The 26,915-nt window shown below is 48.2% G+C and overlaps 1 protein-coding gene across 3 annotated transcripts; it reads left to right on the forward strand.

Moving 5' to 3' along the window:
* Window positions 1-456: 456 nt before the first annotated feature.
* whrnb (whirlin b) lies at window positions 457-26,638 on the forward strand. 3 transcript variants are annotated; one of them, XM_062454657.1, is made up of 12 exons: window positions 457-1,721; window positions 10,903-11,094; window positions 12,398-12,523; window positions 15,551-15,765; window positions 16,627-16,663; window positions 20,412-20,594; window positions 20,748-20,927; window positions 21,805-21,879; window positions 21,971-22,685; window positions 22,809-22,981; window positions 23,115-23,237; window positions 24,485-26,638. In XM_062454657.1, the coding sequence occupies exons 1-12, from the start codon at window positions 975-977 to the stop codon at window positions 24,695-24,697; spliced, it is 2,979 nt and encodes a 992-aa protein (XP_062310641.1). In that variant the 5' UTR covers window positions 457-974; the 3' UTR covers window positions 24,698-26,638. The 3 variants fall into 3 exon arrangements, 2 of the variants coding, with proteins under 2 accessions (XP_062310641.1, XP_062310642.1); XR_009929088.1 differs by lacking the exon at window positions 24,485-26,638 and having other exon boundaries at window positions 22,826-22,981; XM_062454658.1 differs by lacking the exons at window positions 23,115-23,237; window positions 24,485-26,638 and having other exon boundaries at window positions 22,791-22,917.
* The last annotated feature ends 277 nt before the right edge of the window (window positions 26,639-26,915 follow it).

Consider the following 26,915-nt stretch of genomic DNA (forward strand, 5'->3'; position numbering starts at 1 on the left):
GCTTTACTGTAAGTCTGTCAGACACTGACAGACACCTGGATACATTCTGTAAAAATATAAAGGCAAACGATCCCAGTAAGAAGCCAAAGCATTGCCCCCCAAAGTAAATCCACATATTGATCCACTGATATATCAGTTGTGGCCTTGGCTTGCAGGCCAAATTAAGATAAATTGGCCATCATACAGCCCTTTGGTCTCATACTCTCATACTGGAAATTGCTGATACTGTAGCTCGCGAGGTTGAGGCTATATCTTTTTTCATCTATGAGACCAATATCTAGTCAGAAATAATCCTCAGGGTTGGTGTCTCGCCTTGCGGCGTTGTGTTTCTAAGCAACCCTGTCTTTCTCTATCTTACACACAAACACACAGGCACACACTAACACAATCACACGCACATGCACGAACGCAAGCACATACACACACCTGCGTCATTTCCTATTCAGTACTGGACTGAGAGCGAGTAAGTCCACGCTTACATTGCAAATGAACAGCGCGAAATCCTCACCACCGCAGCGGAGGCAACCTTGAGCGACGGAGGATTTTATCATTATTTTTGCATCTCCATTTCAAAGAGCATTACTTTTTTTGTTGACTGTAACATAACAGTGAAGAACGGACTGGTTGAGATCACTTAAATACTTTTTGTGAAAGAAAAACCTTAAGGAATAGGCAAACGGCACGTTTAACTTGTCGCGCAAAGGAGGACTTCGGTGTCTTGGTTAATACGACTTATTTGGAAACATAAACTTCTTGCATCGAGCCGAAAATCAACTGTGATATCACGGACGTTAAGTTTTGATCAATAATTTTACTAACCAAGCAAGGATGACAATGTTCCTCTTGACTTTCCTTCCAGACTCGCGTCGTGGTGCCGCGTTTTCGGAGTGGAGAGAAATCAACAAAAGTCATTCAACGAAAACATACGTTTGAAGCAACTATCTGTGGTGTGGTGTTTTCGGTTATGTTGTAGGATGAGCACTGATCTGGAGCGCGTTTCACTCAATACACCAGTGAACTCGGCAGGCTTGGGTGGCCGCGCGCTCTCAGCCAATGTTCGGAAGCTCCACAACGCTCTCAACCTACTGCTCAACGACTTTGAGAGGGAGCAGTTTATTCATTGTCTCAATGTTTATCACGCCAAGCGCAACGTTTTTGACTTGGTTCAAACTCTGAAAGTGATCCTAAACACGGCAAACAAACGTCAACTACTGCCCATGTTGCGTTTGGTCATTCCACGTTCAGACCAGCTACTGTTCGACCAGTACACGTCTGAGGGGCTCTACCTAAAGACGGATCTGCTTGCAAGCAGTAGCAATAACACAGAAAACTCTTCTGAAGTGGGCAATGCAAATCATGTCCCAATTCCCACGACGCACTTTGTTAGTCCGCATGAGCAGCCTTGCCACGCATCGCCAGCTGCGTGTCCTGATGGTTTCAGCACCACGGCTGAAGGGACAGCTCCCTTGGCCCAACATCCCGGTTACGCACTCATGCAGGATCCCTACGGAGAGATCCGTCAAGTGACCCTGAGGCGCAGCAAGAGCCAAGAGGGTTTAGGGTTTAGTATCCGCGGAGGGGCCGAGCACGGTGTGGGAATCTATGTGTCCTTAGTGGAACCTAGATCGTCAGCCGAGAAGGAGGGACTGAGGGTCGGTGATCAAATAGTGACAGTTAACGACATGGTGTTTGACAGAGTCACACATGTCGAGGCCGTCAAGGTAGGCTTGTGTGTGTGTGTGTGTTAGTGCGTGTGTGTGTTTGTGCCTTTCTTGCTATGCCCAGCCGCAGACATTCCAGGACACTGTCACGAACACTTATGTCACACTCACGATGTTCAGTTCAGTTACAATGTCGCAGCAGCCACAAAACTGATACACACTGTAGGCTGTGATGATACTGACATGCTCGGACACAGTGTGCACTCGCACATGATATTACCGCCACAGCCAGGGGCATAGCTTGGACAACACTCACTCTGTGTGGGAGCCAGTCTTTAGACAGGCATAGAGCCATGTCCTTAAAATGAATTGTGCCAAACAAGATGGTTCAGTGGCTTGTGGTCCAGTTTGAGGCACTAGCTTTAATCCCATCAAAATCAATGTTTAATTTATTCTACACCACGGGATGACAGATTAAGGCTATTTGGCCGCCGGCTCTCTGAACTCATCTGATCTTGTCTAGTCATAGAGAATGTGCAGATAGTAAAGACCCAAATCTTCCAAGTTAGGTCAGAACAGATGGAATCTTTAATGTTAGACCTTCTGGACGGGCAGGCTACTGTTTGGCCCTGTTGCAGTTCTGTTTCTGTAAAATGACGTCTCCAGCAGTGCGGCAACTTTTAATTTAATTTATTTGGAAGTTTGTGATGGTTATGTAACGGTAATGTGAAGTGTAGAGTGCAGGCGAGTGGAGAACTGACAAAATAAGAAGGATTAAAAACGGATGTGAAATCTCAGGCAGAGGGTGGGGGGCGGGGTCTACCTGCCTGACCACCCCCACCCAGTGACCCCACCTCCACACCTCACCTCCAGCATTTTTACAATAATGTGAGGAACACGTGATTTTCCAATTTTATGAGTGGTCAAACGTCCCCCCCATTGAAAAGAAACCCATTCCTCACATTCATGTAAAAATACTGGAGGTGGTGTGTTGGGATGGAGCCCAGCTGTTTCCTCTTGACCTGGCTTGTTGTCACACGGGCTTTTGTAGCAATGGCATTGACTTTCACTGAGTCGAACACAGAAACACACGGAAGCCATTTCTAACTAAAACAAACCCTCTTAGTCATTATGTCTGAAGACCAAAAATACTTACAGTACTTATAGATGTACTTTGGGCATTCGTTTTAGTAATCCAAGAATGAAAGGGGCCCTGTTTTGAATATTTCCAGCATTTTAAAAGCATTTCTTTTCTTTTTTTATTCATTTGTAAAATGAAGGGTGGATGAATAGTTTGGCCTTGATGGTTATTGCACAATAGACCTAGCTGTTTGCGAATAAAGAGCTTTTCTGGCCCGTCTGTCTCATTAGGTTAAGAATAGGTTCAGATGAGGCTATTTACCTTCAAAGTGCTGCCAATGTCAGTGGTCCAAGACTCGGCAGTACTTAATAGCGCAGAGAGGGAAAAAAAATGGAGTCTCTCGCTGTCTCATTCAATATCTCCTCCCAAGCATTTTGTACCATTAACATTAACGCTCACATTGGCGGTAGCATCCAGGGGACAAGAGTGTGCCGTGCAATGATTACAGCACAGTTGTGTTATTCTGCCTCGGCCCACAGAGTCCCAGTGTAGGCAGCGCCTCTCATGTATTCATTGGTCCTGATCCCCATCTCATCAAGAGCTAAATTATTCATTAAAAGCTTTTAATTAAGCGGGCAGCATTTAAGGCTGGGTGAGAAGAGGTTAATACATCCTGGTCTGTGCTAATTCAAAGTGGCCCTGTTTAGCACCTGGCAGAAGATGTGCTTCGGCAAGGAGCCTTCTACAGTGGCGCAACTCAAAGTGTTTCATTGAAATTCTGTCCCTTTCTTGTATAAGAAAACCTGAAATTTCTCTGTCACACAGCCTCTGGCTGGGGGGGAAAACAACCACAAAGCTTGTAAGTGAAGTCAACTTTGTTTGTTCTGTCCTGCTTTGCAGCAAGTTGCCCCCCGACAAGTCAACCAGACTGCCAAGGTGTTTACATCATTGACATTTTGAACAGCCTTTGATCTGTAGTGTTATTCTCACACACACACACACACACGTTTGCTTGCGTATAAATGTGCTGGAGGTGCGAAAGACCTTGTAGCTCTGTGAATAGCTAATTCCTCCTCCTGCACTCCATTCATTCCGGGGAGGAAGTACATCAGCTGGAACGACAGCACTGTTCAAACAGGCCTCAAACTCGCCGCTATTTATACCTTGTGATGTACCGAGGTGCTTTTTTCTCTCCAAACCCAACAAAAAGAAAAAGTCATGACAAAAGCCTCTCAGAGAATGAGGAGGTTACGTAACGCAGGGAGTGTGAATAATGAGCTCTTCCTAACAAACATGGCTGTTTACTCTCTGTGGTTGGCCTCCCAAGTGAAGCCCACAGTTACGTTTGGAGCCCAGGTTGGGATTACAATGTTGGCCTCATCAAAGACCAGTTTTCTGGCTTTGGGGGTGTTCGGGTGGTGGGGGCTAGGGGAGGGGGTAGCGGGGTGTTCAGACAGGGGGAAATGGGGACGCAGTAGCCTGTGGAGCTTAAGCTCATTTATCTGGCCCTTCCTGGAGAACTCAGGCCATGCAAATCTGTGTGCGAAGGATGGAACCATCACTCCCACCAGCCCAAATCCAACAGGCTTTATATTCCACGCTGGAAATGTCCTTCCTGCATTCCCTGGAGGCACTGCACTTTCCCGACTCATTTAAGGATTAGATTGCAAGAGAGAGTGTGTGGTGAATCCAGCAATATATGTTACTCTGACGTATATTCTGTCTACTCAAACCATCCGGAATGTACTGGAAGGTCTTGTATTTCTGGCAGACTAACAGATGAGCATGTTCACATGGACTTAACTGTGGTTTTTCTTTTGGGTTGCCCATTACAGGTAGACGAAGAGCTCAATCCTTCATTAGTTTGCTGTCTCTGCCCGGGCCAGCATTTCCTTCATCATTCCTAGATATAATGGTGTTCCCTGGCTTCATTACTGGGCTGTCAGTTCTTTTGCTCATTGTGACTGTGCCCTACTTACCTCTGTCAAAACCTCCGCCTGCCTGTCACTGGGTCTCACCCACCGTTCTCCTTCCTGCCTTGTCTCTGACTTCTCTTTCTCGTCTCGGTTTACCGCCTCTCTCTCTCTCTCTCTCTCTCTCTCTCTCTCTCTCTCTCTCTCTCTCTCTCTCTCTCTCTCTCTCTCTCTCTCTCTCTCTCTCTCTCTCTCTCTGTCTCTCTCTCTCTCTCTCTCTCTCTCTCTCTCTCTCTCTCTCTCTCTCTCTCTCTCTCTCTCTCTCTCTCTCTCTGTCTCTCTCTCTCTCTCTCTCTGTCTCTCTCTCCCTCTCCCTGCTCTCTTCCCCCGTCTTCTCCATACCTTCCCCAGGGTACACTGCGCCTCTTGCCCAGAACCCTCCCCTTACCCCCACCCCGCAACCCACTTCAGAATATCACCCCGGCTGTTCTCCTCAGAGAGACACACGTCAACACATCAGCCCTACTCTTGTCAGAACTGGGATGGACGTCGGACGGGAGGTGTCAGGGAAGTGTTTGTGAGCACAACATTGAACTGTCCCGATTCATCTGTGTCTCAAATGGAGATGCTGGTGGACTTGAAATTGTTCCGTGGCATCTGTTTGGAGTCCGCAACCAGATAATGAGGGTCAAGCTTCCGGTCAAACTCTTTCACTCTGTGATCCCACTCGATTTGGAAGTGGTAGCAGAATGATGCTTGGTGGACTTAGGTGCAGGTTAACCCCTCCGAATTTCCACCACAGAGCCAGAAGTGTTTGTTATAATTACAGTAATCAACTGCTGTGCTATGACTGAAAGTCTGACACACTATTAGCACTGTAACTGGTCATTGTGGTACGTTGTTAGTATGATTATACCGCTGTGGAATAACAATGGCAAAGCTGTCGCTGCCATTTAACATACATCACTAATTGCCGGGCATGGAAACCGGAAAAATGCTCGAAGCCTTCTCTGGCATCGTTGGACCAGCTTGACATCTCACCGCAGGTCCTTGCTACCACGTCCTCACGTGCTTTGGGGGGTTCTTCGGGTCATGATGGGCTTTTCTTCTCCCATAATACACCGCTCCATCTCGGTCGGCCGTCTGCTACAGATGCCGTCACATCGGCGCCTGCGGTTGGGAACCATCCACTCATTCTCTAATTGCTTATCTGTCCACCTGCTGCACCTTGACAGCGGATAACAATGTTATCTTACACTGGGGGGGGGGGGGGGGGGGGTTGTAAAAGCCTTCTGCTTTTGGCAGGGACGTACTCCTTTTGTAAAGCTGTAATGTAATCTGGTGCTTTTGTGTTCCTGTAATCCTGTTGTAATCAGGTTGCTTGGCAGACCCAGCATGGATGATGATGATGTAAGCGCGTGGCGCTGGTTTCCTCCTCGTTACATATGCCCCCTACAGAGGGGACAGGAGGGGGAGGTTCCCGGTGTTCCCTGGGTACTTGTGGGACCCTTCGACATATTTGACTGTGAACATGAACGGAAATATTATTCAATTACGTAGGTGCAAAATGTGGATATGTTTATGTGTTTTGAATGCGGGCGATGTGGGTAATGTTGATGTGTTTTTGAATGTGGACTACTGTGTGTGGGTTCATTTACATGACATTTGAATACTACGTTCGCAGAAGGATCGGCCTGGAAGAATAGAAATCGGAATGTGCTGCTCTCCCTTGGATTGAGCTGCTCATTCCACACGAGTGTGTGGGTGTCAGTCATCATTTTCCGTTATCTATCGGCAGTCCTGTTCGAAATCACTGCAGCTCAATTTCAGGATCCCCGTGAGTGGAGATCATCTGAACAATCGACACAGAGTGCTGCCTAGCCTGTCCCCCAAATCGCTGTCCCGTTCCGTCTCGCCACTGTTTCGTCTTGCTCACGGTTCTTCAGTGGAACACGGGGTGCAATTACTGCATCGGCAGATGTCCGGTTCTCTCCAGCCACTTTGCTAAAGGTCAGTGGTTCCGGTTGATGCAGCTGTTATTACAATCTACAGATGTTCCAACCTTTCCCCTTCTGCCATCTTCAAAAAGGTCCTTCTTCTGCGGTGCGACCACTGTTTTCACATGCTGTTTCAGGTTGCCCTTGAATAGCTCTCAATCCTTCAAAGTACATATTCTTGATAACAACCATTATGGCGTGTGGGAGGACCAGGTGAATCAAACACTAGAGTGAAAAAGCACTCTAACAGGCTACGGACATCACAGTGTGCTGAGTGTGTCCCAGTCCCAGTCTGGAAAGAGAGAGAGAGAGAGAGAGAGAGAGGGAGGGAGAGAGAGAGAGAGAGAGAGAGAGAGAGAGAGAGAGAGAGAGAGAGAGAGAGAGAGAGAGAGAGAGAGAGAGAGAGAGGAATGGGGTGTGTGTTCATCGTGATAGATGGAGGAAGAGATGGAAGCAGCTGGCAAAGGGGATCTGAGGTGACAGCCAATTTTACTCAATATACCTTAGCCTCACACACACACACACACAGTCTCTCTCCCTCTCTCCCTCTCTCCCTCACATCCACACACACATACTTACAGAGCTACCTTTCAGATGATAATCGCAGTTCATGTGGAACGCCCCGTTACCTCTGTATTTTAGACTGCCTACACAGTGCTAATACCATGTAGACATTCATATTTCTATACACAGCACACACTAGATTTATTCATGCAAAACTAAAAACGGCAGTCCTCTGCTGTACATGATCAGTTTTGTACTGGGAAGTATATTGTCAAAGGCTCAAAGGACATGAAGTGATCTGTTAGGTACAATACTGTCCTAGCAGAAGTAATGCCGGTCAGACCTTACTGTGTTGCTGTTTAGCTATCTTAAGGTACAAAACAGAGAAGTGACCGTATCAAGTGATTTCAGAGATCGTAGCGGCTCAGCCAGCCAGCGCCGATGCCAGGATGGAGGTGAGAGAGCCCAGAAGTGGGAGAGAGCCATGTAAGAGCCCTGTAGGCTACCGCCCGTCGACCGGCACGACCTCCTCTGACGCGTGACGCGACCCCCTCTCCACTCGTCCCCTCTCCTTCAGCGTAAAAATAAAGCCCTCCACCTCCTCCAGCGAACCGCCGTCCATCCGTCCGTCCCTCCCCTCCATCCTGCCCCCACGCAGACCCGGCGAGAGCTCCGCTGCAGCCCACGCCGTCGCTGACTGTGTACGCCCAGCACCTCCGGGAGACGTTTATAGCCTGATAGCGCTCGAGTGTCACTCCTCTCCACCAGTTACAGCTCTGATCTTTGACTCTCACCACGGTGTACGAGTTGGAGCCTGCAGCAAACCAGGCCCAGAATAGAAAGCCAACTACCGCTGACTAAACATCTAATTCAATGCTGATATAATCGTGCACAAAGTGAATGGGTTGACGGCATTCTTTTCGACCATAGAGCACTCTGGGTTTTTTGTTTGTTTTAGTGTTAGCAGAGCTCTAGTTACTGTAATACCGTTTTTACATTTATCTAGGCCAACATTGTATTATGAGGTAGTTGACTGGTACAGCATTGATTTGAGGTATAAACAAATGATATTAGGCCCGTAATTGGATAGAAGCGTCCATTTTAAATTCCAAGCACATCTTTGAAACTGTGTCTGTTTTATTATGTGCTGTCGGACATAATGGAGGAGGAACAGAATTTAATTGGAGAGTGAGGGTCCTTGGCTTGGAGAACGTATAGGTCTATAAAGCGCTGTCGTAAACACAACCCTCGATCTCCCATCCACATCGATAATGAGGCGTGATTGAACACTGTTAGGTGCTAGATATCATCCCCCTCATCATTAAGATTGTCTGTTATCGCTTTGAAACATTTACGATCCTGGGCAAACACACTGTGAATGGACCGCGGATAAAGACACGCTGATTATAAAATCGACAATCCATTCACTAACCATGTCCTACATGCTGCCAAATGAATTCTAGAAACATGATTTTAGCTTCTTGAGATATTTTTCATCCCTTTCTCTTCAGATAGGGCTTAGAGCGTCTTTCAGAAACTGTTAGTAACAGCTTTTAAGATCCTCCTGTCATCCAGCCTTGAAAAATTGACGAACCACTCCCCTTTCAAGTCCCGTCAAGCGGAAGAATATCCTGAGCGTCTTTTGGACCTGAGGGATGTGCCTAAGATGTTTATTGTCAGACCTGGGTGGACCAGATCTACTTTTCCCCTCCCTTCTCCTCCTTGTTTAATTGTGTTTCTGGGTCTGCAGTCCTTTTGGGACTGTTGCTGAGTGTGCCAACAGTCTACTTAGTGTTCTGGAACCATCTGCTGGGACTGCAACGTTTCTTGCGGCACAGGAGCAAGGCTGAGAGGTGGAACACAGGAATTATCGGAAGCTGAGAGGAGTCAGGGCCAACACGTTGTGAGCTAAGTCAGCTGGTTTTCAGTAACCCGGGTTCACATCAGTCGACTGGGTCTCGTGTTGCTCATGGCAGGCCGGGGGAAGAGAGAAATCTGCTTCCTTGTTCCTATAACCAGGCACATGGAGCAGTCAATCCATCATGGCTTAGATCATGTCAGGGGGCCACGGAGGTCAGGGGAGGTATGACAGTTTTATACACCAGTATTGATAAAACTGAATAAGCGAAATGCGCGTTAGTGTGTGTGTGTGTGTGTGTGTGTGTGTGTGTGTGTGGCCCCCGGACCCAGGGACTATAGGCTCCTGTCCTCTCTCAGCGCCCAGACCTTGGGCGTGTCAGCTAGTTTGGTTTGGTGATAAAGAACCTGGCAGAACCTGATTTATGGGTCCTGTTGGACTGGAATGACACATCACAGTCTCAGCGCTGAGGCAAACACGCCGCATCCATCAACAGCAGGGAGACGTTCATAAACGCCACATCACCGCCAGCACTGCAACGAGGAGGGAGAGGCGAGAATGAAAGGTTTAAAGCACTCTGGCTCACGTCCGTCAAAACAATATTTGTTTGTTTGTTTGTGCGTGTGGGTGTGAGTCAGACGGAAAGGGGAAAGCGAGAGGGGGGGGGAGTTAAAAACGCCGGTGTAATTGCGAGTGGGAGGACAGCCTTGGTGAGTTGTGTTTTCCGGACAGCGAAACTCGGGCCTTACGTGAAGGATTGCCTCAGAGCTTGAGATCAACGATCGGAGTCTCAGGGAAGACTGGGCGGCTCTCTGTATCTTTAATGAACCTAATTGAAATGACAGAGATAGATAGAGAGAGAAAGACCGAGAGAGAGAGAGAGAGAGAGAGGGGGAGGGAGGGAGGGAGGGAGGGAGGGAGGGAGAGAGAGAGAGAGAGAGAGAGAGAGAGAGAGAGAGAGAGAGAGAGAGAGAGAGAGAGAGAGAGAGAGAGGAATGGGGTGTGTGTTCATCGTGATAGGCGAGGGAGGGAGAGAGAAAGCAACGTAGGCGTTCAAAAAGGATGCGGAGCGTACACTTCCAGAACTCTCGGCAGCCGTCAAAGTCCCTCTCTCAACAGCCAGGCTGACTGATAAAACATTTCTTACAGAGTCAGCTAGAAATGATTTAATTAATGCAGGTTGTCATTTACTGTGTGAACAAACAACTATAAGTTCTACTTTAAGACATGTCTCACCCATATGGAGACAACCGTGAAAAATCAAATACCGGAAGCATCTACGAACCAGAGACATCCCTTTCTTAATTACGTGTGTGTGTGTGTGTCCGGAAGTCTTCTCATTCCTGTGTGTGCATACCCGCGTGCGTGAGCAGGGATAGACATTCTGGCGGGCTTCACAAGGCCTCATTGTGTCTCTGTCCTACCTCCGTCAGTGTGTGAGTCATTCTGACGCTTGCAATCTGGATCTCTCGACTCCCATCCTCAGCTAATAAAGCAGCGCTACGAGTAGGCGGAGACACACCGGAACGGCTTTTAAATAGGTGAGCCCAAAGACAATGGACTCATTGATGGAAGTTCTGACGGCACCGCCGGCCGCGATTTCACTGCAAGGCACAGCGGGTCTCCATCAGCAGCCCTGACAGCTGTATTCTCGGCTGAATTCTTTGCTGAACTTGCAAGGACAATGAGTGGTTGAATGGTTGCGGTGACGAGGAGTGTAAAGTGGAACCCAGCGTGTGTGTGCGTGTGCGCGCATGTGTGTTCATGTGTGTGTGCGCGCATGTGTGTTCATGTGTGTGTGCGACATAAGAACAGTGTCCTTTACCCGACTTCCTTTCACAGCATTGCTTCCGCCCCCCTCTCTGCCCCCCCCCCCCCACCACGGCAGGTTCTGAAAGGCTGTAAGAAGCTGGCCATGTCGGTGTGTTCCGTGGGCCGTATTCCCGGGGGATACATAACCAACCACATCTACACCTGGGTGGATCCCGAGGGACGAAGCGTGTCCCCTCCCTGTGACCTCCAGGAGGCACGGCCAGACAGCCTGAGACGAGGACACTCACTGGAGGGCATGGAGAGAACGGTAAGGAGTGTGTGTGTGTGTGTGTGTAGTCTGTCTGTGTGCGTGTGTGTGTGTGCATGTAGGAGTCTGTGTGTGTGTGTGTGTGTGTGTGTGTGTGTGCATTGGTGAAGCGCTGCCCATGAACTTCCTTGTTCAAACTGAAAGCATTAGAAGATCGATCAGGCCATTGTGTTCTGTTTATTCAGTGTCATTACAGAAACGGTTAGTTATCATTCTTCCCCAGGGCCTGCCATCATTGATTTGAGAGCACACATGACACAAAACCATGGTAACCCAACTTCGGCGGTTGAAACCAAGTGGGTTGGACTCTGGCTTTATATTAACGTTTGAAAACTTTAGCCAGAGGCAGTATGTGAACAAGAGAGAGGGCGGAGGGACAGAAATGGAGGTCAGACCCCACTTATTCTCCTGGCATCACAACCCACCCACCCCATTCCCCTCTCCCCCGCCCAATCCCCCTCCCCTCTCCCCGCCTGCCCCGGTGCTTTCCCCATCGCCTGCCCTCCCCGCCTCCATCGATTTGAGAACTGCAGCGTAAGCGGCATGCAGCATGCAGAGGCTGGCTAACATGGCTCTGAACAACACTGCAGATTTACACCGAGCCACAGGCGGGCTGAACGCAGCCCGGCAGCATCTCAGATTCACGCTCACAAAATAAACATTCGGAATCGATTCCAACTAGATTTCAATAATAATTCTCCTCAAAACTGCTAAGTGCTCGTTTCTCCCTTGTATATGGATGAGATGGGATGACCTGAGACAATTAAAAAGGAGGATGTTTAGTGGCTTCACTGTAGGGTGCCATCCAGCGAATAGGTATTGCCACAGAAGACAGACTACCTCTGCCAAGAGTATGATATGTTGGTTCACTTTAGGCAGAGCCAGTGGACATGAATCAGAGTTATTGGCTTGCCATCTTTATGTTTAGGACTCTCTCTTTGGGTTTTTATGCTGCGGTGGGAATTATTGATCTTTCACCTGAACCTCAATACATAGTAAGCATAGTCATTTATATAGCATGGGTGTGCTATGGTGAGCTTTGGTGTGTACTCGCTAAGCTGTTTGTACAACAATGGCTTCTTGGAATGACTGAAGTGTGTATAAAGCTCTGCAAAGCTTGTCAAGTCCAGCTTCCTGAGTTAGACTTGACTGTTAGACTGTAGCCCAGACTGTGGATTCCATTAGGGATTTTGATCATTACGTACTCACCGTGGTTAAAATAGATGATGAGCAAATCCAACAATTGTGTGTGCGTGTGAGTACTGAATGTGTGTTCACCAATGTGTGTTTGTTGTCCCCATAGGTGAGCCTGAACCTGGATGACGGGCGTTCTCTGGGCCTGATGATCCGAGGAGGGGCTGAGTATGGCCTAGGCATCTACATCACTGGAGTGGACCCTGGATCAGCAGCAGATGCGGGGGCGCTGAAGGTACCTGGATAACTTGGCTAACAGTGCTAATTAAGCTAACCCCCTGCTGTTAGCTGTCTAATACAACTAACCCTAGCTGCTAGCTGTTTAACCTGGCTAACACAGCTAACTTGGCTAACCCCTGCTACTGTAGCTGGGTTGTCAAGCCTCTACTCATCACCTAATGTCTCAACACACATACAGTATACACTGATAGGATTGCTGTATAAAGTGCTCATGTAATTATTTCCTAAACAATGCTTGAGGGAAACAAATTTTATTTAATTCTATTCTTATTATTTAATTTGTTCTACCAAATCTCCTTCTGCCAGACATGTCACCTCCAGGTCAATGGGAAAATGGCTTTTTTTCAAATCTGCTAAATTCAACCGTGTTCTCTTCAAAGATTGAGCTGGCGCTTGACATTTTGGCAGCCTTTCTTTGACAGTGAGATGAAGGATGCCTTTCTGCTCTCCAGCTGGCTGTGCAGTCAGGGGTATGGGGAGGAAGGCCAGGGAAGCTATCAGCCCATTGTTAGGGCTCCAGGGCCAACGATACACACTATAAGTCAGGTCGTCAACAACGCAAGAGACGCACACACACACTCGCTCGCACACACATACTCACGCACGCATACGTGCACACACAGAATGGTCGCAGCAGACACATTTTCAAATATCCACGCATCACTCGTCAGGGATACTGTATAAAGGACGCCAAGATGAAAAGTGGAGAAAATATGCAGAATGGAAAGACAGGAAATGTGGAAATGAAGTGATATTTTCTTCCCGCTACCTCGACCTTCTCAGATGTGTTGTTGATGTCTTTCCAAGGCAGACTGAGCGATTTTATCATTAGACCAGGAGCGACGGGGCAGGTAAAGAGGCTGTTTGTTTACCCAAGAAGACAATCTCTGTCCCTCTCGCCATCTCTTGATCCCTTCTGCTTCCTCTCCCTCTCTCATCGGCTGTGCATTCGCTCTTGTTCTCTACTTGTCCAACCCCTCCTCAGCCTTGGGTCCTGTCAGTTTCCTCCTGCGGTAAACATCCAGACAGGAAACGACTCTGTTTTATTCTCCACACCATCCGAGCAGATTAATATTTCACAGATTTTTCTGGGATTTTTGGTCTAGTTATAGAGAGAGAATGGATCTTTTTTTCATTCATTTTTTTTTGCAATGCTGTCAACAATTCTGAAATTTGTCGCATTTACAAGGGCTTTGGTAGTGTAAAAAGACACATACTCTTAGTCCATAGAACAGGATTGCTAATATATCACGATAGAAATACTTCTACAGCCAATTTGATACTGTATCTAATACTTTCTGATTTGATACTTCTTCTCCTAAAGTGGGAATAAAATGTCTCCCCTAAAACTGTTCCTCCAACGATAATGTACCGTCCTCCAGAAAAAGGGTTTACCCCTCTCAAAGACATGTCAGTCGTTTTAACTCGGAGATCCAGACATTGGCAGGTTTCCACCCCTTCACGAGGGCCCTCTGCAAATCAAGACCCAGCTGTTGTTGCGCCTTGACGGATTGGCCCTGCGTCCCGTCCCATCTGCGAGTCCTGGCGCTTCCAGACGCACACTTTAATTAGTGTCACTCCACCTGAGGATCAACAAACCTTTCCTGCCCGGCCTTTTAACCAGCCAGCCCACAGATGTGCCAGTCGCTTGCAATCCGGGGGAGAGCCGGTCTGGTCCGGGTTTGGCAGGAGATGAAATAAACCCTGTGTTAGAATAACACCGAATCATTTAGCGAACTCACTCTTGGCGAGATTGCACATTCTGCTCTACCTATCCATTATCCAGACCCTCTTTTCCCAGAACACCCAGACACTTCTCCCTGACTCCAGCATCAGCCTGCCCTCTCACTGAGCCAGGACAAGCACACAGTGTATTTGGACCATCTCTCATCTTCCGGCCAGACCCGATCCTTTCATTTCACACATCATCCCAAATGATTGGTGGCACATTACTTGTAACTCACAACGTTGACTGGCAGTTGAGCTACGATAAAACAACTGCCTAGTGTTTCCGGCGGTCTCTCTCATGATTAGGTGACTCAGGGCGGGGAACGTAGATGAGCTTACAGACCCTGTCTTTCCTCCTGCCCCTCCCCTGACTGAGCTGTAGGCGGCACTGGGGTATAAATTAGTCTCTCTCACACGCACACACACACACATGAGTAATGAGCTTCACTCAAGCTGATTCTACTGCACATAAATGTACTGGTGTAAGGAGGGAGGGGGAAGGAAGTCGATAACTAATTTCTCCTGTACTTCCTTCCCTCTAAAGAGAATAGGCCAGTGATAGAGGTGCATTGGCCAAGTGGAAGAGGCTATTGTGCCTCTTCTGCAACTCAGCAACTTCCTGGACTCTCTCTCTTTATTTCTTCTTTTATACCCCATCTTCACTGCAAATAGACCATCTTTAACACTACAAGGGGATCGATAAAAACACAGTGTCGTCATCAACTGTCATCAAGGCTACTTCATCAATTATGTAAATTTGATTTGAGTTGATGAGCTTTCCATTGTCGTAAGGTTAGACTTAAACAACTCACTGCACCCGAAAAAAAGCATTAAAACTAAGAACAAACATCGATTAGCAATAACCATTGTCTGTGGGTTGTTATGTTTGTCCAGTTGGCTGGTGCCGGATAATAACTATTGATTGGTGCCCTTCAGTCTTGTGGTCATAGATGTGTGGTTTATGAATAATGTTGATTATAAATGGCACCTCTTTCACCACTGATGTAATCATTTCAGTTGTTTGTGTTTGATTAGGCCAATGACCGTGTGGTGTGTTTGGTCAGCTAGTGTCTGAGTCAACTGGATATTTGGATATCTGGATATCTGGATATTTGAGTTTGTATGCAGCACCACAGTCCTGAATACCGAGACGTCCTTGACAAGCACAGGCCTGTCACACGCTCTGTATAAGAACATCAAGAGTGTTCTTAAAGCTGTGTATGTAAAACTGACACACGTGTGTGTGTGCGTGTGTGTCAGTGTATCTATCACCATCCAGTCTCCCTTCCCGCAGGTGGGCGACCAGATCTTGGAGGTGAACGGGCGGAGCTTCACGACCATCCCCCACGATGACGCCGTGCGCGTCCTGAAGACGTGCCACCGCCTGCTGGTGCGGGCGCGGGACGTGGGCAAGCTGCCCCACGCCCGCACCGTGGTGGACGAGACCAAGTGGATCACCAGTCCTTCCATCGCGGAGAGCACCGCCGGCACCACCATCACTAAAGCCCGGTGAGGACCGCCTGATATCGAGGGTGGAGCTCTGTTCTGCCGGATCATTTCTGGCCTCAGGAGTGATAGGCGGTCGAGTTCTGAGTGCCTGACCGCCATTGTCAGGTGCCTCATGACAAGGCTTGTCTAACATACAAGCTTTCATGTGAACCGAAAATCGTTGCCTTCGGACATACGCGTATCTGGAAGAAGAGAAGAAGAAGAAAAAAAAACTCCATTACATGCCGTGAAATCAATTACCTCCTCTTCGTTTTCATTATAAGGCCTGACACGTGCATTAACAATCCCATTTCATCCTTTTCAATTAAACATCCCTTCCTCAGCTGCTGAATGAGCACCCACGACAAGGCTCTGCGCCAGCGACCGCCGTTAGCCCTTAGCTCCTTGTTGCAGCTTTGTCCAACTGTCAGGGCTATCGAATATGAGCACTAGAGCCCCGTGGTGTAATTGAAGGATGGCTGACGTGGCTTCGTGGTCGCGAAGTGTCGTTACCGCTCCATTGTGTCGGACAGGGAGGTGTGCGTCCCCCCCGCCCCCCCCCCCCCCCCCTCTGCTGTATGCCTTCTCCCCCTTCTGTCACTAGTCCTAATGGAGCCGAGCTGATTGAGGGGCAAGGGAAGTATAAATTTCCCTGACGTTCCCCTTGCAAATCATGCAAGGTGGCTTTTAGCCCCGTGCTTCATTAAACTCACGTTGCCTGACTCCTGTTTTGGGTTGCGCGACGCGCCGGCGCGAGCTGTTGGGGATGTTTTGAACGTCGAATAGGGAAATGCCAGACGCTGAGTGTGTGTGTTTGTGTGTGTGTGTGTTTGGTGCAGGCAGCTCCTCCTCTGACCTTCCGTGTCTTTCTTTTCCTTGCAGAACTTTGTCGGGCCGGGCTACACCTGCGTTAGGAAAGGTACGTCGAATCACTCTGAGCGTACAACACTTGAAATGAATAACACACACGCCCACGCGTAGACTCAGACAAACAAAAGGCCTCCTTCATTGATGGGTTTCCAATCTTCAGATTAGATCTTTCCCTCAACTGTCAACCTTATGGAAGGCTGAGCCTCACCCATGAGGAAAAACACAGAAACTCCTGGCTGTCTGTGGAGATGCTATCTGGGGATTGTATTAAAGGCCTTGTCCATCCACAGTCTAAATGCTGCATCGCCAAGACAAACGGCATCACACACTTGATGGACCGGACAGCCTTGCGGTCACTCTGGTTGTGTCTGTGTTGTCTCACGTATATGGGACACACGGAATGTAAGAGTGGAGGACAGTGTGAAATGTTTGATAGGGGTGCATAGAGGACGGCCACATTTGCTATCTTGACAGTATCAGGGCGGAAAATAGAGTTCACGTCTTTCAGGGAGAATTGAAACAATTACTCATTACTTGAAGGTTGAGGGATTGAGGGGTTCATGGTTAGAGGCCCTCTGAAGACGACGGGGCAGGGTGGCAGGCAGAGAAAAATGAGGAGATCATCTAGGAGGTCAGGAGTAGAGCATTGACTTGTGTTACTGGCAATTAGGAGGAGAAATTTGTCAGCCAGCCACCCTCCTCTCCTCGTCCCCCCAGTCCCTACACTCCTCTCCGGGTCAATCTTTCCAGGAATTTGGCTCCCCCACAGGAATCATTTAAGGCCCCAAGGTGACTCACAGGATTTAGCTCAATGCGGGAGACAGAGTTTTGCGAGCCACTGTATATTATGGGAATTTTGTATGCCTCTGTTGTGCAGTAAGCCTCAGCACAGACCAAGCTAAGGTTGAGGCTAAGAGAAAATTGAAAGGAAAACATTTCTGTATAAAAAAAATCTATATAACATAGAACTACACTAAAACACATGCAGTATAGCACAATACAGATCCGTCTTTCTATCTCTCTTTTTATCACTCACTCCCTCCCTAACTTCTCGGTTGAAAATATTTTCCGTTATCATTGTACATTTCAGAGGAGCACCGTGCAAATTTGCTTAGAATGCTAAAGCAATCGACATCAGAAGGATTTACTAAAATTAAACCGCTATTCATCTAAAATGAGTCCGGCGTTTGTGCCTCCAGCATTCGACTAATGAGCTTTGTAATTGGAGATTGGACGGGGGGCTGTGTTGATTCAATGCGGGTCACAAGACCCGTTTTAACTGCCATGGGGTAAAATGAATGAATTACGCTTGGTAAATGAAAGCCTGTGTCTTGTCTGAAAAAGGCAGGTGGACATCACACAATTTAACAGTTTACTTGGTTGTTGGCCACAGTTGTTGATAGTTTTATAGCCACAGGTAATACAGAGATGTTTGGGTAGTCTGTACAGATGTATCCTTCCACTCCTGGGCTTTTTGTGTGTGTGTGTGTGTGTGTGGGGGGGGGGGGCGGTTGTTGCGAGCAGTGCTGGTTCAGGCTAGTAAGTAGTCCCTCTCTGCTTGATAAATACCGCAAACTCATACTGCATTTGGAGGTTAACCTTGGAGCGGGTCTGTCCCAGCTTAAACCACTCCCCCTGGACACTCTCTTACACAAACACACACACACACTTACACTCATACACACACATACTTACACACAAACACACACATAAACTCTCCCTCATTCCCTCTTGCTAAACACTAGCAGCTAGGAGGGCTGCGTCCCAGCGTGTTCTCCAGACTCCCAGCATGCCTCATTGTGTGATTGAGCGAGTCTGGACTGTGTGTCATTGAGCCCTGACACAGACATCAGGGGAACACTTCCTGCAGGGCAGGGAACAGGAACAAAACGCTGGTCACAACAGCGCCCGGAGGTGCCATTGAGCACTGAATTAAGAAAGGCCTCATAGTCCTTGTACTGTACAGTTTAGTCCACTCACAGGTTACACTGGTAGCAATTGTGTTCATGAGGATGGTGATAATAATGAGGATAGTGACGATGAAGATTTGACCCTTTGCTGATTGTATTTAATCAATCAGGTAACATCCAGTTATTGTTTCAGACCTGAAACCGTATCCCAGTCTTTTCAATATATTGCATCACATTTTTTTCTCCGTGGCCAGCTTTCCTGTGACAGTATGCTGGGGTTAGCATTAGCTTTCACAGATTTACACAGCAGTAATGAGACCCCAATGATATCTGCTGCTCACTGCTGATTAAGGGCAGCTAACGAAGGGCAGGCTGTGCTTGTCCCTCCTGGATCGACCAGGGCTGACTGTGCGTTGCCACGGCGTCTTGCCAAACGTCTATCAGGGCCCTCTGACTGGATCGATTTGAGCGTCCACCTAAAGGTGAAGTCATGAATATCTTCAAGAGTGCACCTTGTCCAAAAACACCCCCCCGCCTCCCCCTTACTCCTGCCTATCATAGAGCCCAGATTGCCCAGATTGCCCATTGGAATTGTTGGGAAAGGAAATGTTCATTTTTATTAGCTAGAACATCATACTGATGATAGATAGATATTCAATGCACTGCGATTCACTATCAATCCCTAGGGAAATTCAAGCGATAAAGTCAATATCGTTTTAAATGAGACATGGACCTATAAATTGTTATTATTGTATGTTTAGTAATCACCACCTGGGCTCTGTGTTAAGCTCTACCTCTGCTGTGTTTTTCCACCCTAACTTGTCCCACAAGGTCAGATCAAATCTACACACTCTTATGAAGTATTGATTTTTCAATCCAGCTGGCAAAGTGTCTCTTTGTTCCAGTAAATCCATTGTTTTCACTTCCGCTGCGTCTGCTTCCAGTCTTGCTCCAAGCCCTCCAACCTTGAGCTCTGTGTTTCTGCTCTAAGCTGAGAATAGATTCTCATTACAACTCTGCAAACCCATTTTGTTTACAACGCATCGCTACGTGTTTAGCCACAACGATAATGCAGAGGCTGGTCAAAGTTACTTTTTCGGCATACTTAAGATGGTTTGGTTATTTGTACTGTATTTATGCTGTTCTCAGACGTGTAGCTTTATTTGGAAATACTAGCAGCTTATTTTTTCAGTTGGGTCCAATTAACTTTATACAAAAGATTAAAGGTTCTGCATTATGTATGACAATTGCACTGTAAGTTCCAGACTATTTAGAGTTGGAGTCTATTCGGAGCGGAAATTGTCACATGAAAAACTTGTGCTGCTTACCAAGATAACAATGATGGAGTTCTCATGGCAAAACAAGCTCTGACTCACCCTAATACCGATGCTTTTGAAGTGGTGTCTATTCTTAGAACCTCACAACTGCCCCATGTACGTGTGTGTGTGGGATGAGAGAGCACACGGTGCTTCAGAACATTGTGGACTAGCAGCATCTGTACGCACTAATCCATAGACCAGTAGTTAGTGGCTGGGTGCCACATTCACATTCTCTCTCTCTCTCTCTCTCTCTCTCTCTCTCTCTCTCTCTCTCTCTCTCTCTCTCTCTCTCTCTCTCTCTCTCTCTCTCTCTCTCTCTCTCTCTCTCTCTCTGTCATTCTCAATCTGTCACTCTTTCTCTCTCTCTCTCTATGTCTGTCTTTTTATCTCTCTGTCTCTCTCTCTGTTTTTCACTCACTCTCTTACACTCACTCACTCACTCACTCTCTCTCTCGCTTCTCTTCTCTCCCCTCTCTCTCTCTCTCTCTCTCTCTCTCTCTCTCTCTCTCTCTCTCTCTCTCTCTCTCTCTCTCTCTCTCTCTCTCTCTCTCTCTCTCTCTCTCTCCAGTCTGTGTGTCGGGGTGTGGGCCCTCCGGGGACCCAGGTGTCTCTAGAGGAGCAAGCCTTCCTGCTGCTGACTGACCCAGAGAGACAGACCATGGGCTACTATCTCCAAGAGTACCAGGGGGGCAACATAGGAGTGGAGCCCCTGGCTATGGCCCTGTTTGAGCTCTTCAACACCCACGCCAAAGTAAGCCCAGATGGGACACCATTTGCCTCTCTTTAATGGTTGCGTAAACCGCGTCGAGCTGCTTCTTAGAACCGACATCTTCATTAGTTTTCTGGCGTGCTCCCTGCACGGCTCGTCAGCCGACTCCGTCAACCCCTTCTGTTTCCCCTCCAGCTGTCCCTGCTGTCCGACGTGAGGAGCCTGGTGGCTCCCCAGGACCTGGACCTCTACGATGGGCTGGTGCTGCGCCGCGAGAGGGAGGCACTGAGGGCCTGGCATGGAGGCCTGGGAGTGGGGCATCCACGGAGCCGCTGCCCGCACGAGGCTTCGCCCGGCCAACAGACCCCGGCTATGGTAGGGGAGGGAGAGGGAGGGAGATGGAGGGAGGGAGAGGGAAGGGAGTGATAAAGAGAGAGGCAGAGAGACGGGGGAGAACGTGACAAAGTGACACATAAGCATGTGTGCATCTGTCCAAGACCGTAGGTGTGTGTGTGTCTGTGCATGTGAGTTTGCCCCCCCCCCCCCCACATATCCATCCTAATCTCCTTTGTCCAAGATGAGGCACAGCTCTGGCGCCAGTGTCAAACCGAGTAGTGATTTGGGCTGAGATAGCCCAGTAACAGTGTAGTATTGATGTTTCACTGTGGCCCCCATCAACTCATTGGGACCTCATTCTGCCAGGGGCACACTCTGTCTCAGAACCCTGCTGCAAGAGTCAGGCTAAGACCCGCGCCGCTCTCCAAAACCCATAACTCTCTTTGGTTTATGCTCAAACAAAAACGGGGATTATTCACTGTGCCGGGTCAGGGATTATCCTTCCTTTGTTAGCGGCAAGCTGTTGAATATGTGAGAGGTGAACCAGTGCTTCCCCGCATTGCTGCTGTTGTTGTTTTGATTGTGTGGTCAGTCGGCTTCATGGCTGGCTGGGTCATCTGACTCTCTCAGCACACTCTGTGCTTGTGTAATTGTCTGTATCGGCAGCCCTCACTACCACGGCTATAAAGCGCTGACCCCACTAAGTAATTGGAGTTAACTGATTGGTCTTTAGTAGCGGTTCAGATGAGGTTAACGGGATGTTGTATGGCGATGTGACATGTTTGATATAATAACCAGTCTGCTTTGCTGTCTTGCAGTGCCAACTATGAGGCTGCCTGTTGAGGTTTCACTGACCTCCTGTTCACAGAATAGCAACAAGCCGAGTATTGTGATAAACAGTATTTTCCTCTTGCAGAACGAATGCTCACATGGCAGCAGCAAACAGGTAGAGCCGCAGGAAACTGCAAACACTATTCCGGAAATTTCCTTGGTGAGTTGTGGAGAACAGTATGTGTTCACTGCCAGCATACAAATGTGTGCTCATATGTTAACGTGTGTGCATATTATTATTTTTTTCTCAGAACGAAGCAAAGACCACAGCTGAGTCCCCCCCATCTTTCAAGCCCCCGCCCCCCTCTTCCCAGGCAAGACCTCCCCCCTGGGAGAGAGAGCTTTGCAGGCGGCCTTCATCCAGGCAGGCCCAGTCGGGCCTGGTCTTTACTGCCCCCACCAGGCTGCACCAGGAACAGCACCACAAGTCCGTCAAGTCCCTCGGCTCCACCAGCCGCCATAACTCCCCCACCTCGGGCCAGCACGCCTGCTCCAACGCCGGCCTCCACAAGTCCCACGGCTCTCTCCAGCACTCCTGTCAGGGCTCCCACCAGCACTCCAGCCCCGCCTCCAACTCTGACCCACACCACCAGCACCCCCACCACCACCCTCACTCCAGCCGGCCCGGCTCCGGGCACCACACCTGCCCAGGCTCTCTCCACCACAGCTCCTCCTGCTCTGCTCCCCCCAGGGAGACCCCCGCCAAGCCCCCCGTCCGATCCTGCTCCTACGAGAAGTCCAACACAGCCATGGGCGCCAACTCGCCTCGGGCTGGCTCCCCTTTCCCCTCCCCCTCCCCCTCCCCGTCCCCCTCTCAGTGTCCCTCCCCCTGCCCCTCCGTCTCGCTGCCCGTGCCCCCCCCCTGCACCCCAGAGCGCCCCTGCTCCCCCTCCCTCAGCCAGCACTGTGTCATGGCCGACGTGCACAGGCTGGCTGCTGACTACAGACAACAGCCTGGTCAGCGAGGTAAGAAAAAGTGGTCTCTGACCTCGTGTGTGTGTCTGCGTGTGCGTGTGTGTGTGTGTGTGTGTGGAGGCTCAAGGCTGTGATGCGTTGTTGGTGATCCCACAGTGTGTTTCTGATGCCCAGGGGCCACTCTGTCCCAGCTGTCAGACAGCGGTCAGACTCTCAGCGAGGACAGCGGAGTGGACATCGCGGAGGCCGGAGGCCTCAGTAAGGACAGCAGCCCTCGGCCCAGTAAGAGCCAGGCCCACCAGGCCCCCCAAGGGGCCCAGGCACCTGCAGGACCCACCTCCCAACAGGTGAGGGCAGAGCAGAATCAGGGGGCCATTGTGACTTTTTAAAGGCCGATGTAGAAGTAGCTGTAATCTCTGCCCTAGCTACATCCCCTAACATGGTGTGTTGTCTGTGTGTCCCGACGTGGTAACCTGGCAGTGCGGCGCGCCCGTCGTGACCGCTACCCTGGTACGCGTGGTGAAGAACGCAGACACCCTGGGTATCGCCATCGAGGGAGGGGCCAACACTCGCCAGCCCCTCCCCCGCATCGTCACCATCCAGGTGAGGATGAGCCACACGCCAGGGAGAGAGACCACCGACCCACCGCCATAGTTCGGTCGAGTCTGTATAAGATTTGCATGTTTTATCACACTCTTGGGACGCCTGACATTTTTTCGGACGCCTCCGGTTCAACACGACCTTTCCGTGGCATCTGTTTGAGAAAGGTAGCCATGTATTTGCATCGATTTCACGTCACATCGGTCCTCACGTGAATGTGTGACCGTGTAAATGAACGACGCAACGTTTAGAATCCTTGGATTTGCTTTAAATGTTGCGAGGAAGGCTTTTCCAAAGCAGTTTGGAACCCATTTTGACAATGATTTAGGGTTAAATGAGTCGTCTTGGCACCCTGTCTTCTCTCTGTTTTGAAGTGTGTGTGTGTGTGTGTGTGTGTGTGTGTGTGTGTGTGTGTGTGTGTGTGTGTGTGTAGGTATGTGTGCGTGTGTGTGGCAGAGCAGATATTTCCATAACAATGACTCCAGCAACAGCTTTCATAAATCTTACCACAATAGAACAGTGATGGCCCACCAAGGCTTTAACAGGCTCATCAAACACAATGCTTCCTGTAATTAAACTGACTTAGCAAGGATACAGCCTCATTAAACCAATGATATCCCCCCACTATTTAATAGAACTGATTAAATAACAATATATTGGCTTGACAATGAATAGGTTCACATTACAGCACACATAATGGGAAGAATATTAGATATGCAGTCTATTTCACGGCCCTTGGAAGATCATACTCAAGTCTCATCAAGCATGCAAAGAGACCCCCTTCCCCAAAGCACCTTGGACAAGAGCTCACCAGACGACTCTCGTTCTGTACCAGGCTCGCCCTGTCGGAGAGTGAGGTCTGGGTGTAGCGTGCTGGACCCCTCTGCCAGCTTTAAGGTCTCTATTTATATACCCTGACAGAGAGGCAGACTAATGGACATTCAACCAACCGCAAGGGCCACATCCAAATCCGGCTGTATTCAGACAAGTCGCCTTTTGACAGTCACTCACTCACTCATCCATCACTGTTCTTCGGCTCATGCCAGTGGGTTGTCATTTGTCCGGGGGGGAGATCTCATTGGTATTCCTCTGCCCTCTTGTGCTCTTTCTCTCTCTCTTTCAATCTCTCTCGTCTTTTTTTCCTTCCTCTCTCTGCCAGACTCTCCCTTCCTCGGAATGTATCTCATTGCTCTTCTTCTCCTCTCCCCCCCTCCCCCCCCCTCCCCCCCTCCTACCCCTCTCTCTACCAGAAGGGGGGGTCAGCCCACAGCTGTGGCCAGCTGAGGGTGGGCCAGGTGATCCTGGAGGTGAACGGGGTTTCCCTGAGGGGCCGGGAGCACAGGGACGCCGTCCGCATCATCGCCGACGCCTTCAAGACCAAAGAGAGGGAACACGTCGACTTCCTGGTGGCCGAGTTCAACTCGGCGTATCTGCAGGGCCTGTGGCAGGACAACGCGCTTTAAAGTCGCTTGGGTACGGAGAACATGCCCCGAACGCGGTGTGTCGAATCAGGAAGACCCTCTCTTCCCATCTCCCTTTTCCCCTCCCTTAGATCTCACCCTTCACGCTTTAGGACGCCGATTAAATGACGTAAACTGTCAAAGCCGATGCGGTAGAAAATCCCCTCACCTGTTTAATTAGAAGAAGTTTGGGGCTGAGAGGCAGCAGATGTGATGGGATACTGGGCACCTTGGCGCTGTGCAGCTGCTATCAGTAGGGGTACAGAGACACGGCCTAACTCGCACCCCCGTTCCTTGCCTGTCTGTTCCGTAGAGATCTGTCATCAAAACAAAGCATGATTTGCCTTAAGAGGAACCCCATCAATATAGACGAATGACACTGAATTGACCTTTTGAAATAATGGATACACTTAAGCTAGCATCTGACTTCGTACCTTCTATCTCCATTTAGATTTGACATTTGAAGAGGTTGCCTTTTGTGAAGTGGTTCAACCAAGATGGTGCTCTGACACAGGCTGCATAGACACAATGTCAAACTATACCTTTATATCATCTCGACTAAAATATCTTTTGTATAGCTTTCTTATTGTTTTATTAACATATTCACCCACTGTATATAATAATATTGTACAGTATTTAGTTTGGAGTCTATTAAGAGTCCGGGGATTTTGATTTCTAAAGCTAGCGAATATGAGATTCACATTTTTAAATGGGCTGTTAGCTGGCATTCAATGTTTTCATTATATCATTTACAGTTTGGATCGAGTCAACATTCCTCAGCTATTGTTTCATGTCTATAGTTCTTATAGGAATGAGACTGTAGAAACGAATGTGCCAAATGGGTGAATTAATATCCACAAACACAGCCCACAGATCCATGCAAACACAAACACAATCAGTCAGAACTTGCATATTCACTGGCACTGTTCACAACTCTAGTCAGACTAAAAATAGTAAAGGGGAGTCAGAGAATGAGAGAGGGATATTTTCCAGTTGGCTGTTAATGCATTCATAAGAAGTATATCAATTATTGCTAATGAGCTAGGAGGACAAGTTAATATGAAATGGATATTAAAATGGCCACACTGCGTGTGTGGGACATATTGTACTGCACTTTTATTCTGTGTGTATGAGTGTACAGGCTAGCAGTGTGTGCTGATGGTGTGTTGTACGATGGTGTGTTGAAAGCCTACCTTCAGGGACTCTTGAAATGTCAGTTGATTCCCAACTGAAGTCTCAGCTCTGCGAGTGACACTGTCCTCGAATTATGAAATATTTATGATCAAGAAGGTTTACAGTCAAATGGTATTTTTAGAAATTGTAAAGATCTGTTGAGATTTTGTCAACTGTCCTCAAAGTGTTGCTTATTTTATCCATGTAAAGTATAGATTCCCCTTGTAAATATATGTATAGATATATGGATATATATTCAGTAAAGAGAGAGAAATGTCAGTGCCACACAACTACTCAAGAATAGAATCCCTTTCACTGAAGGCTGGTTCCAAAAGTCCCTTCACTTTCTGACAATTATGTAAAAGGTCAGACTGGAATGGTTTTAGAATCTACATTTAAATACATAGAGTTGTCTAAATCAACACACATCCAAATGTGGGGATTTGTTGGGTGAAAATGGGAATATTATCATCCTGACAGGAACAATTGTCAGTAACTATGTATAAGCTTTCATTCTGTTGTACAGTATTCTCCTCATTGTGCAGTAGATCTTGATGCTATTTTACACAATTGTCTCTATTGTGTCAGATTTGAAATAACATTGTAGAGCTACAACTGTCAGCATATCAGACACAGTTACACCAAGTATATTCTATATACGTACGACAGCCTTTAAGGAGTGAAATTATAACCAAATGCCAACTGCACTAAACGCTTGATATATGTTCACCTGAGTCCTACAAGGAAATACCTTTAATAAAGATTCAACAAATCAACAATCACGTCCTTATTTGTTTGTTAAATGAATGACGAATATTCTGTGAGGAGTATAAAAAATGTGTTTTTGGCAGTTTTTCCACACATTCCTTTCCTTATCATGTTTTTCAATGCTGTTTTATCTCTGTGAAAGAGTGGTTCACATGCTATAGAGTTCAACACGCTCTCCCGTAACCCTGCAACTATAACAGAGACGCACTGCTCGGATTATTTTGACGGCCTTGAGTCGAGTGTCTTCTACGGAGACAGCAGGCAGCAGATGGTCTGAAGA

This window comes from Osmerus eperlanus, chromosome 28, assembly GCF_963692335.1.
Source record: "Osmerus eperlanus chromosome 28, fOsmEpe2.1, whole genome shotgun sequence".
Lineage (NCBI taxonomy): Eukaryota > Metazoa > Chordata > Actinopteri > Osmeriformes > Osmeridae > Osmerus > Osmerus eperlanus.

Bases quoted from the DNA above. Each gene is read 5' to 3' on its own strand.
- whrnb (XM_062454657.1), top strand. From the start codon at position 975: ATGAGCACTGATCTGGAGCGCGTTTCACTCAATACACCAGTGAACTCG. The intron at 20,595-20,747 runs GTAAGCCCAGAT...TTTCCCCTCCAG, and splicing joins TCTTCAACACCCACGCCAAA to CTGTCCCTGCTGTCCGACGT. The intron at 22,686-22,808 runs GTAAGAAAAAGT...TCTGATGCCCAG, and splicing joins ACAACAGCCTGGTCAGCGAG to GGGCCACTCTGTCCCAGCTG.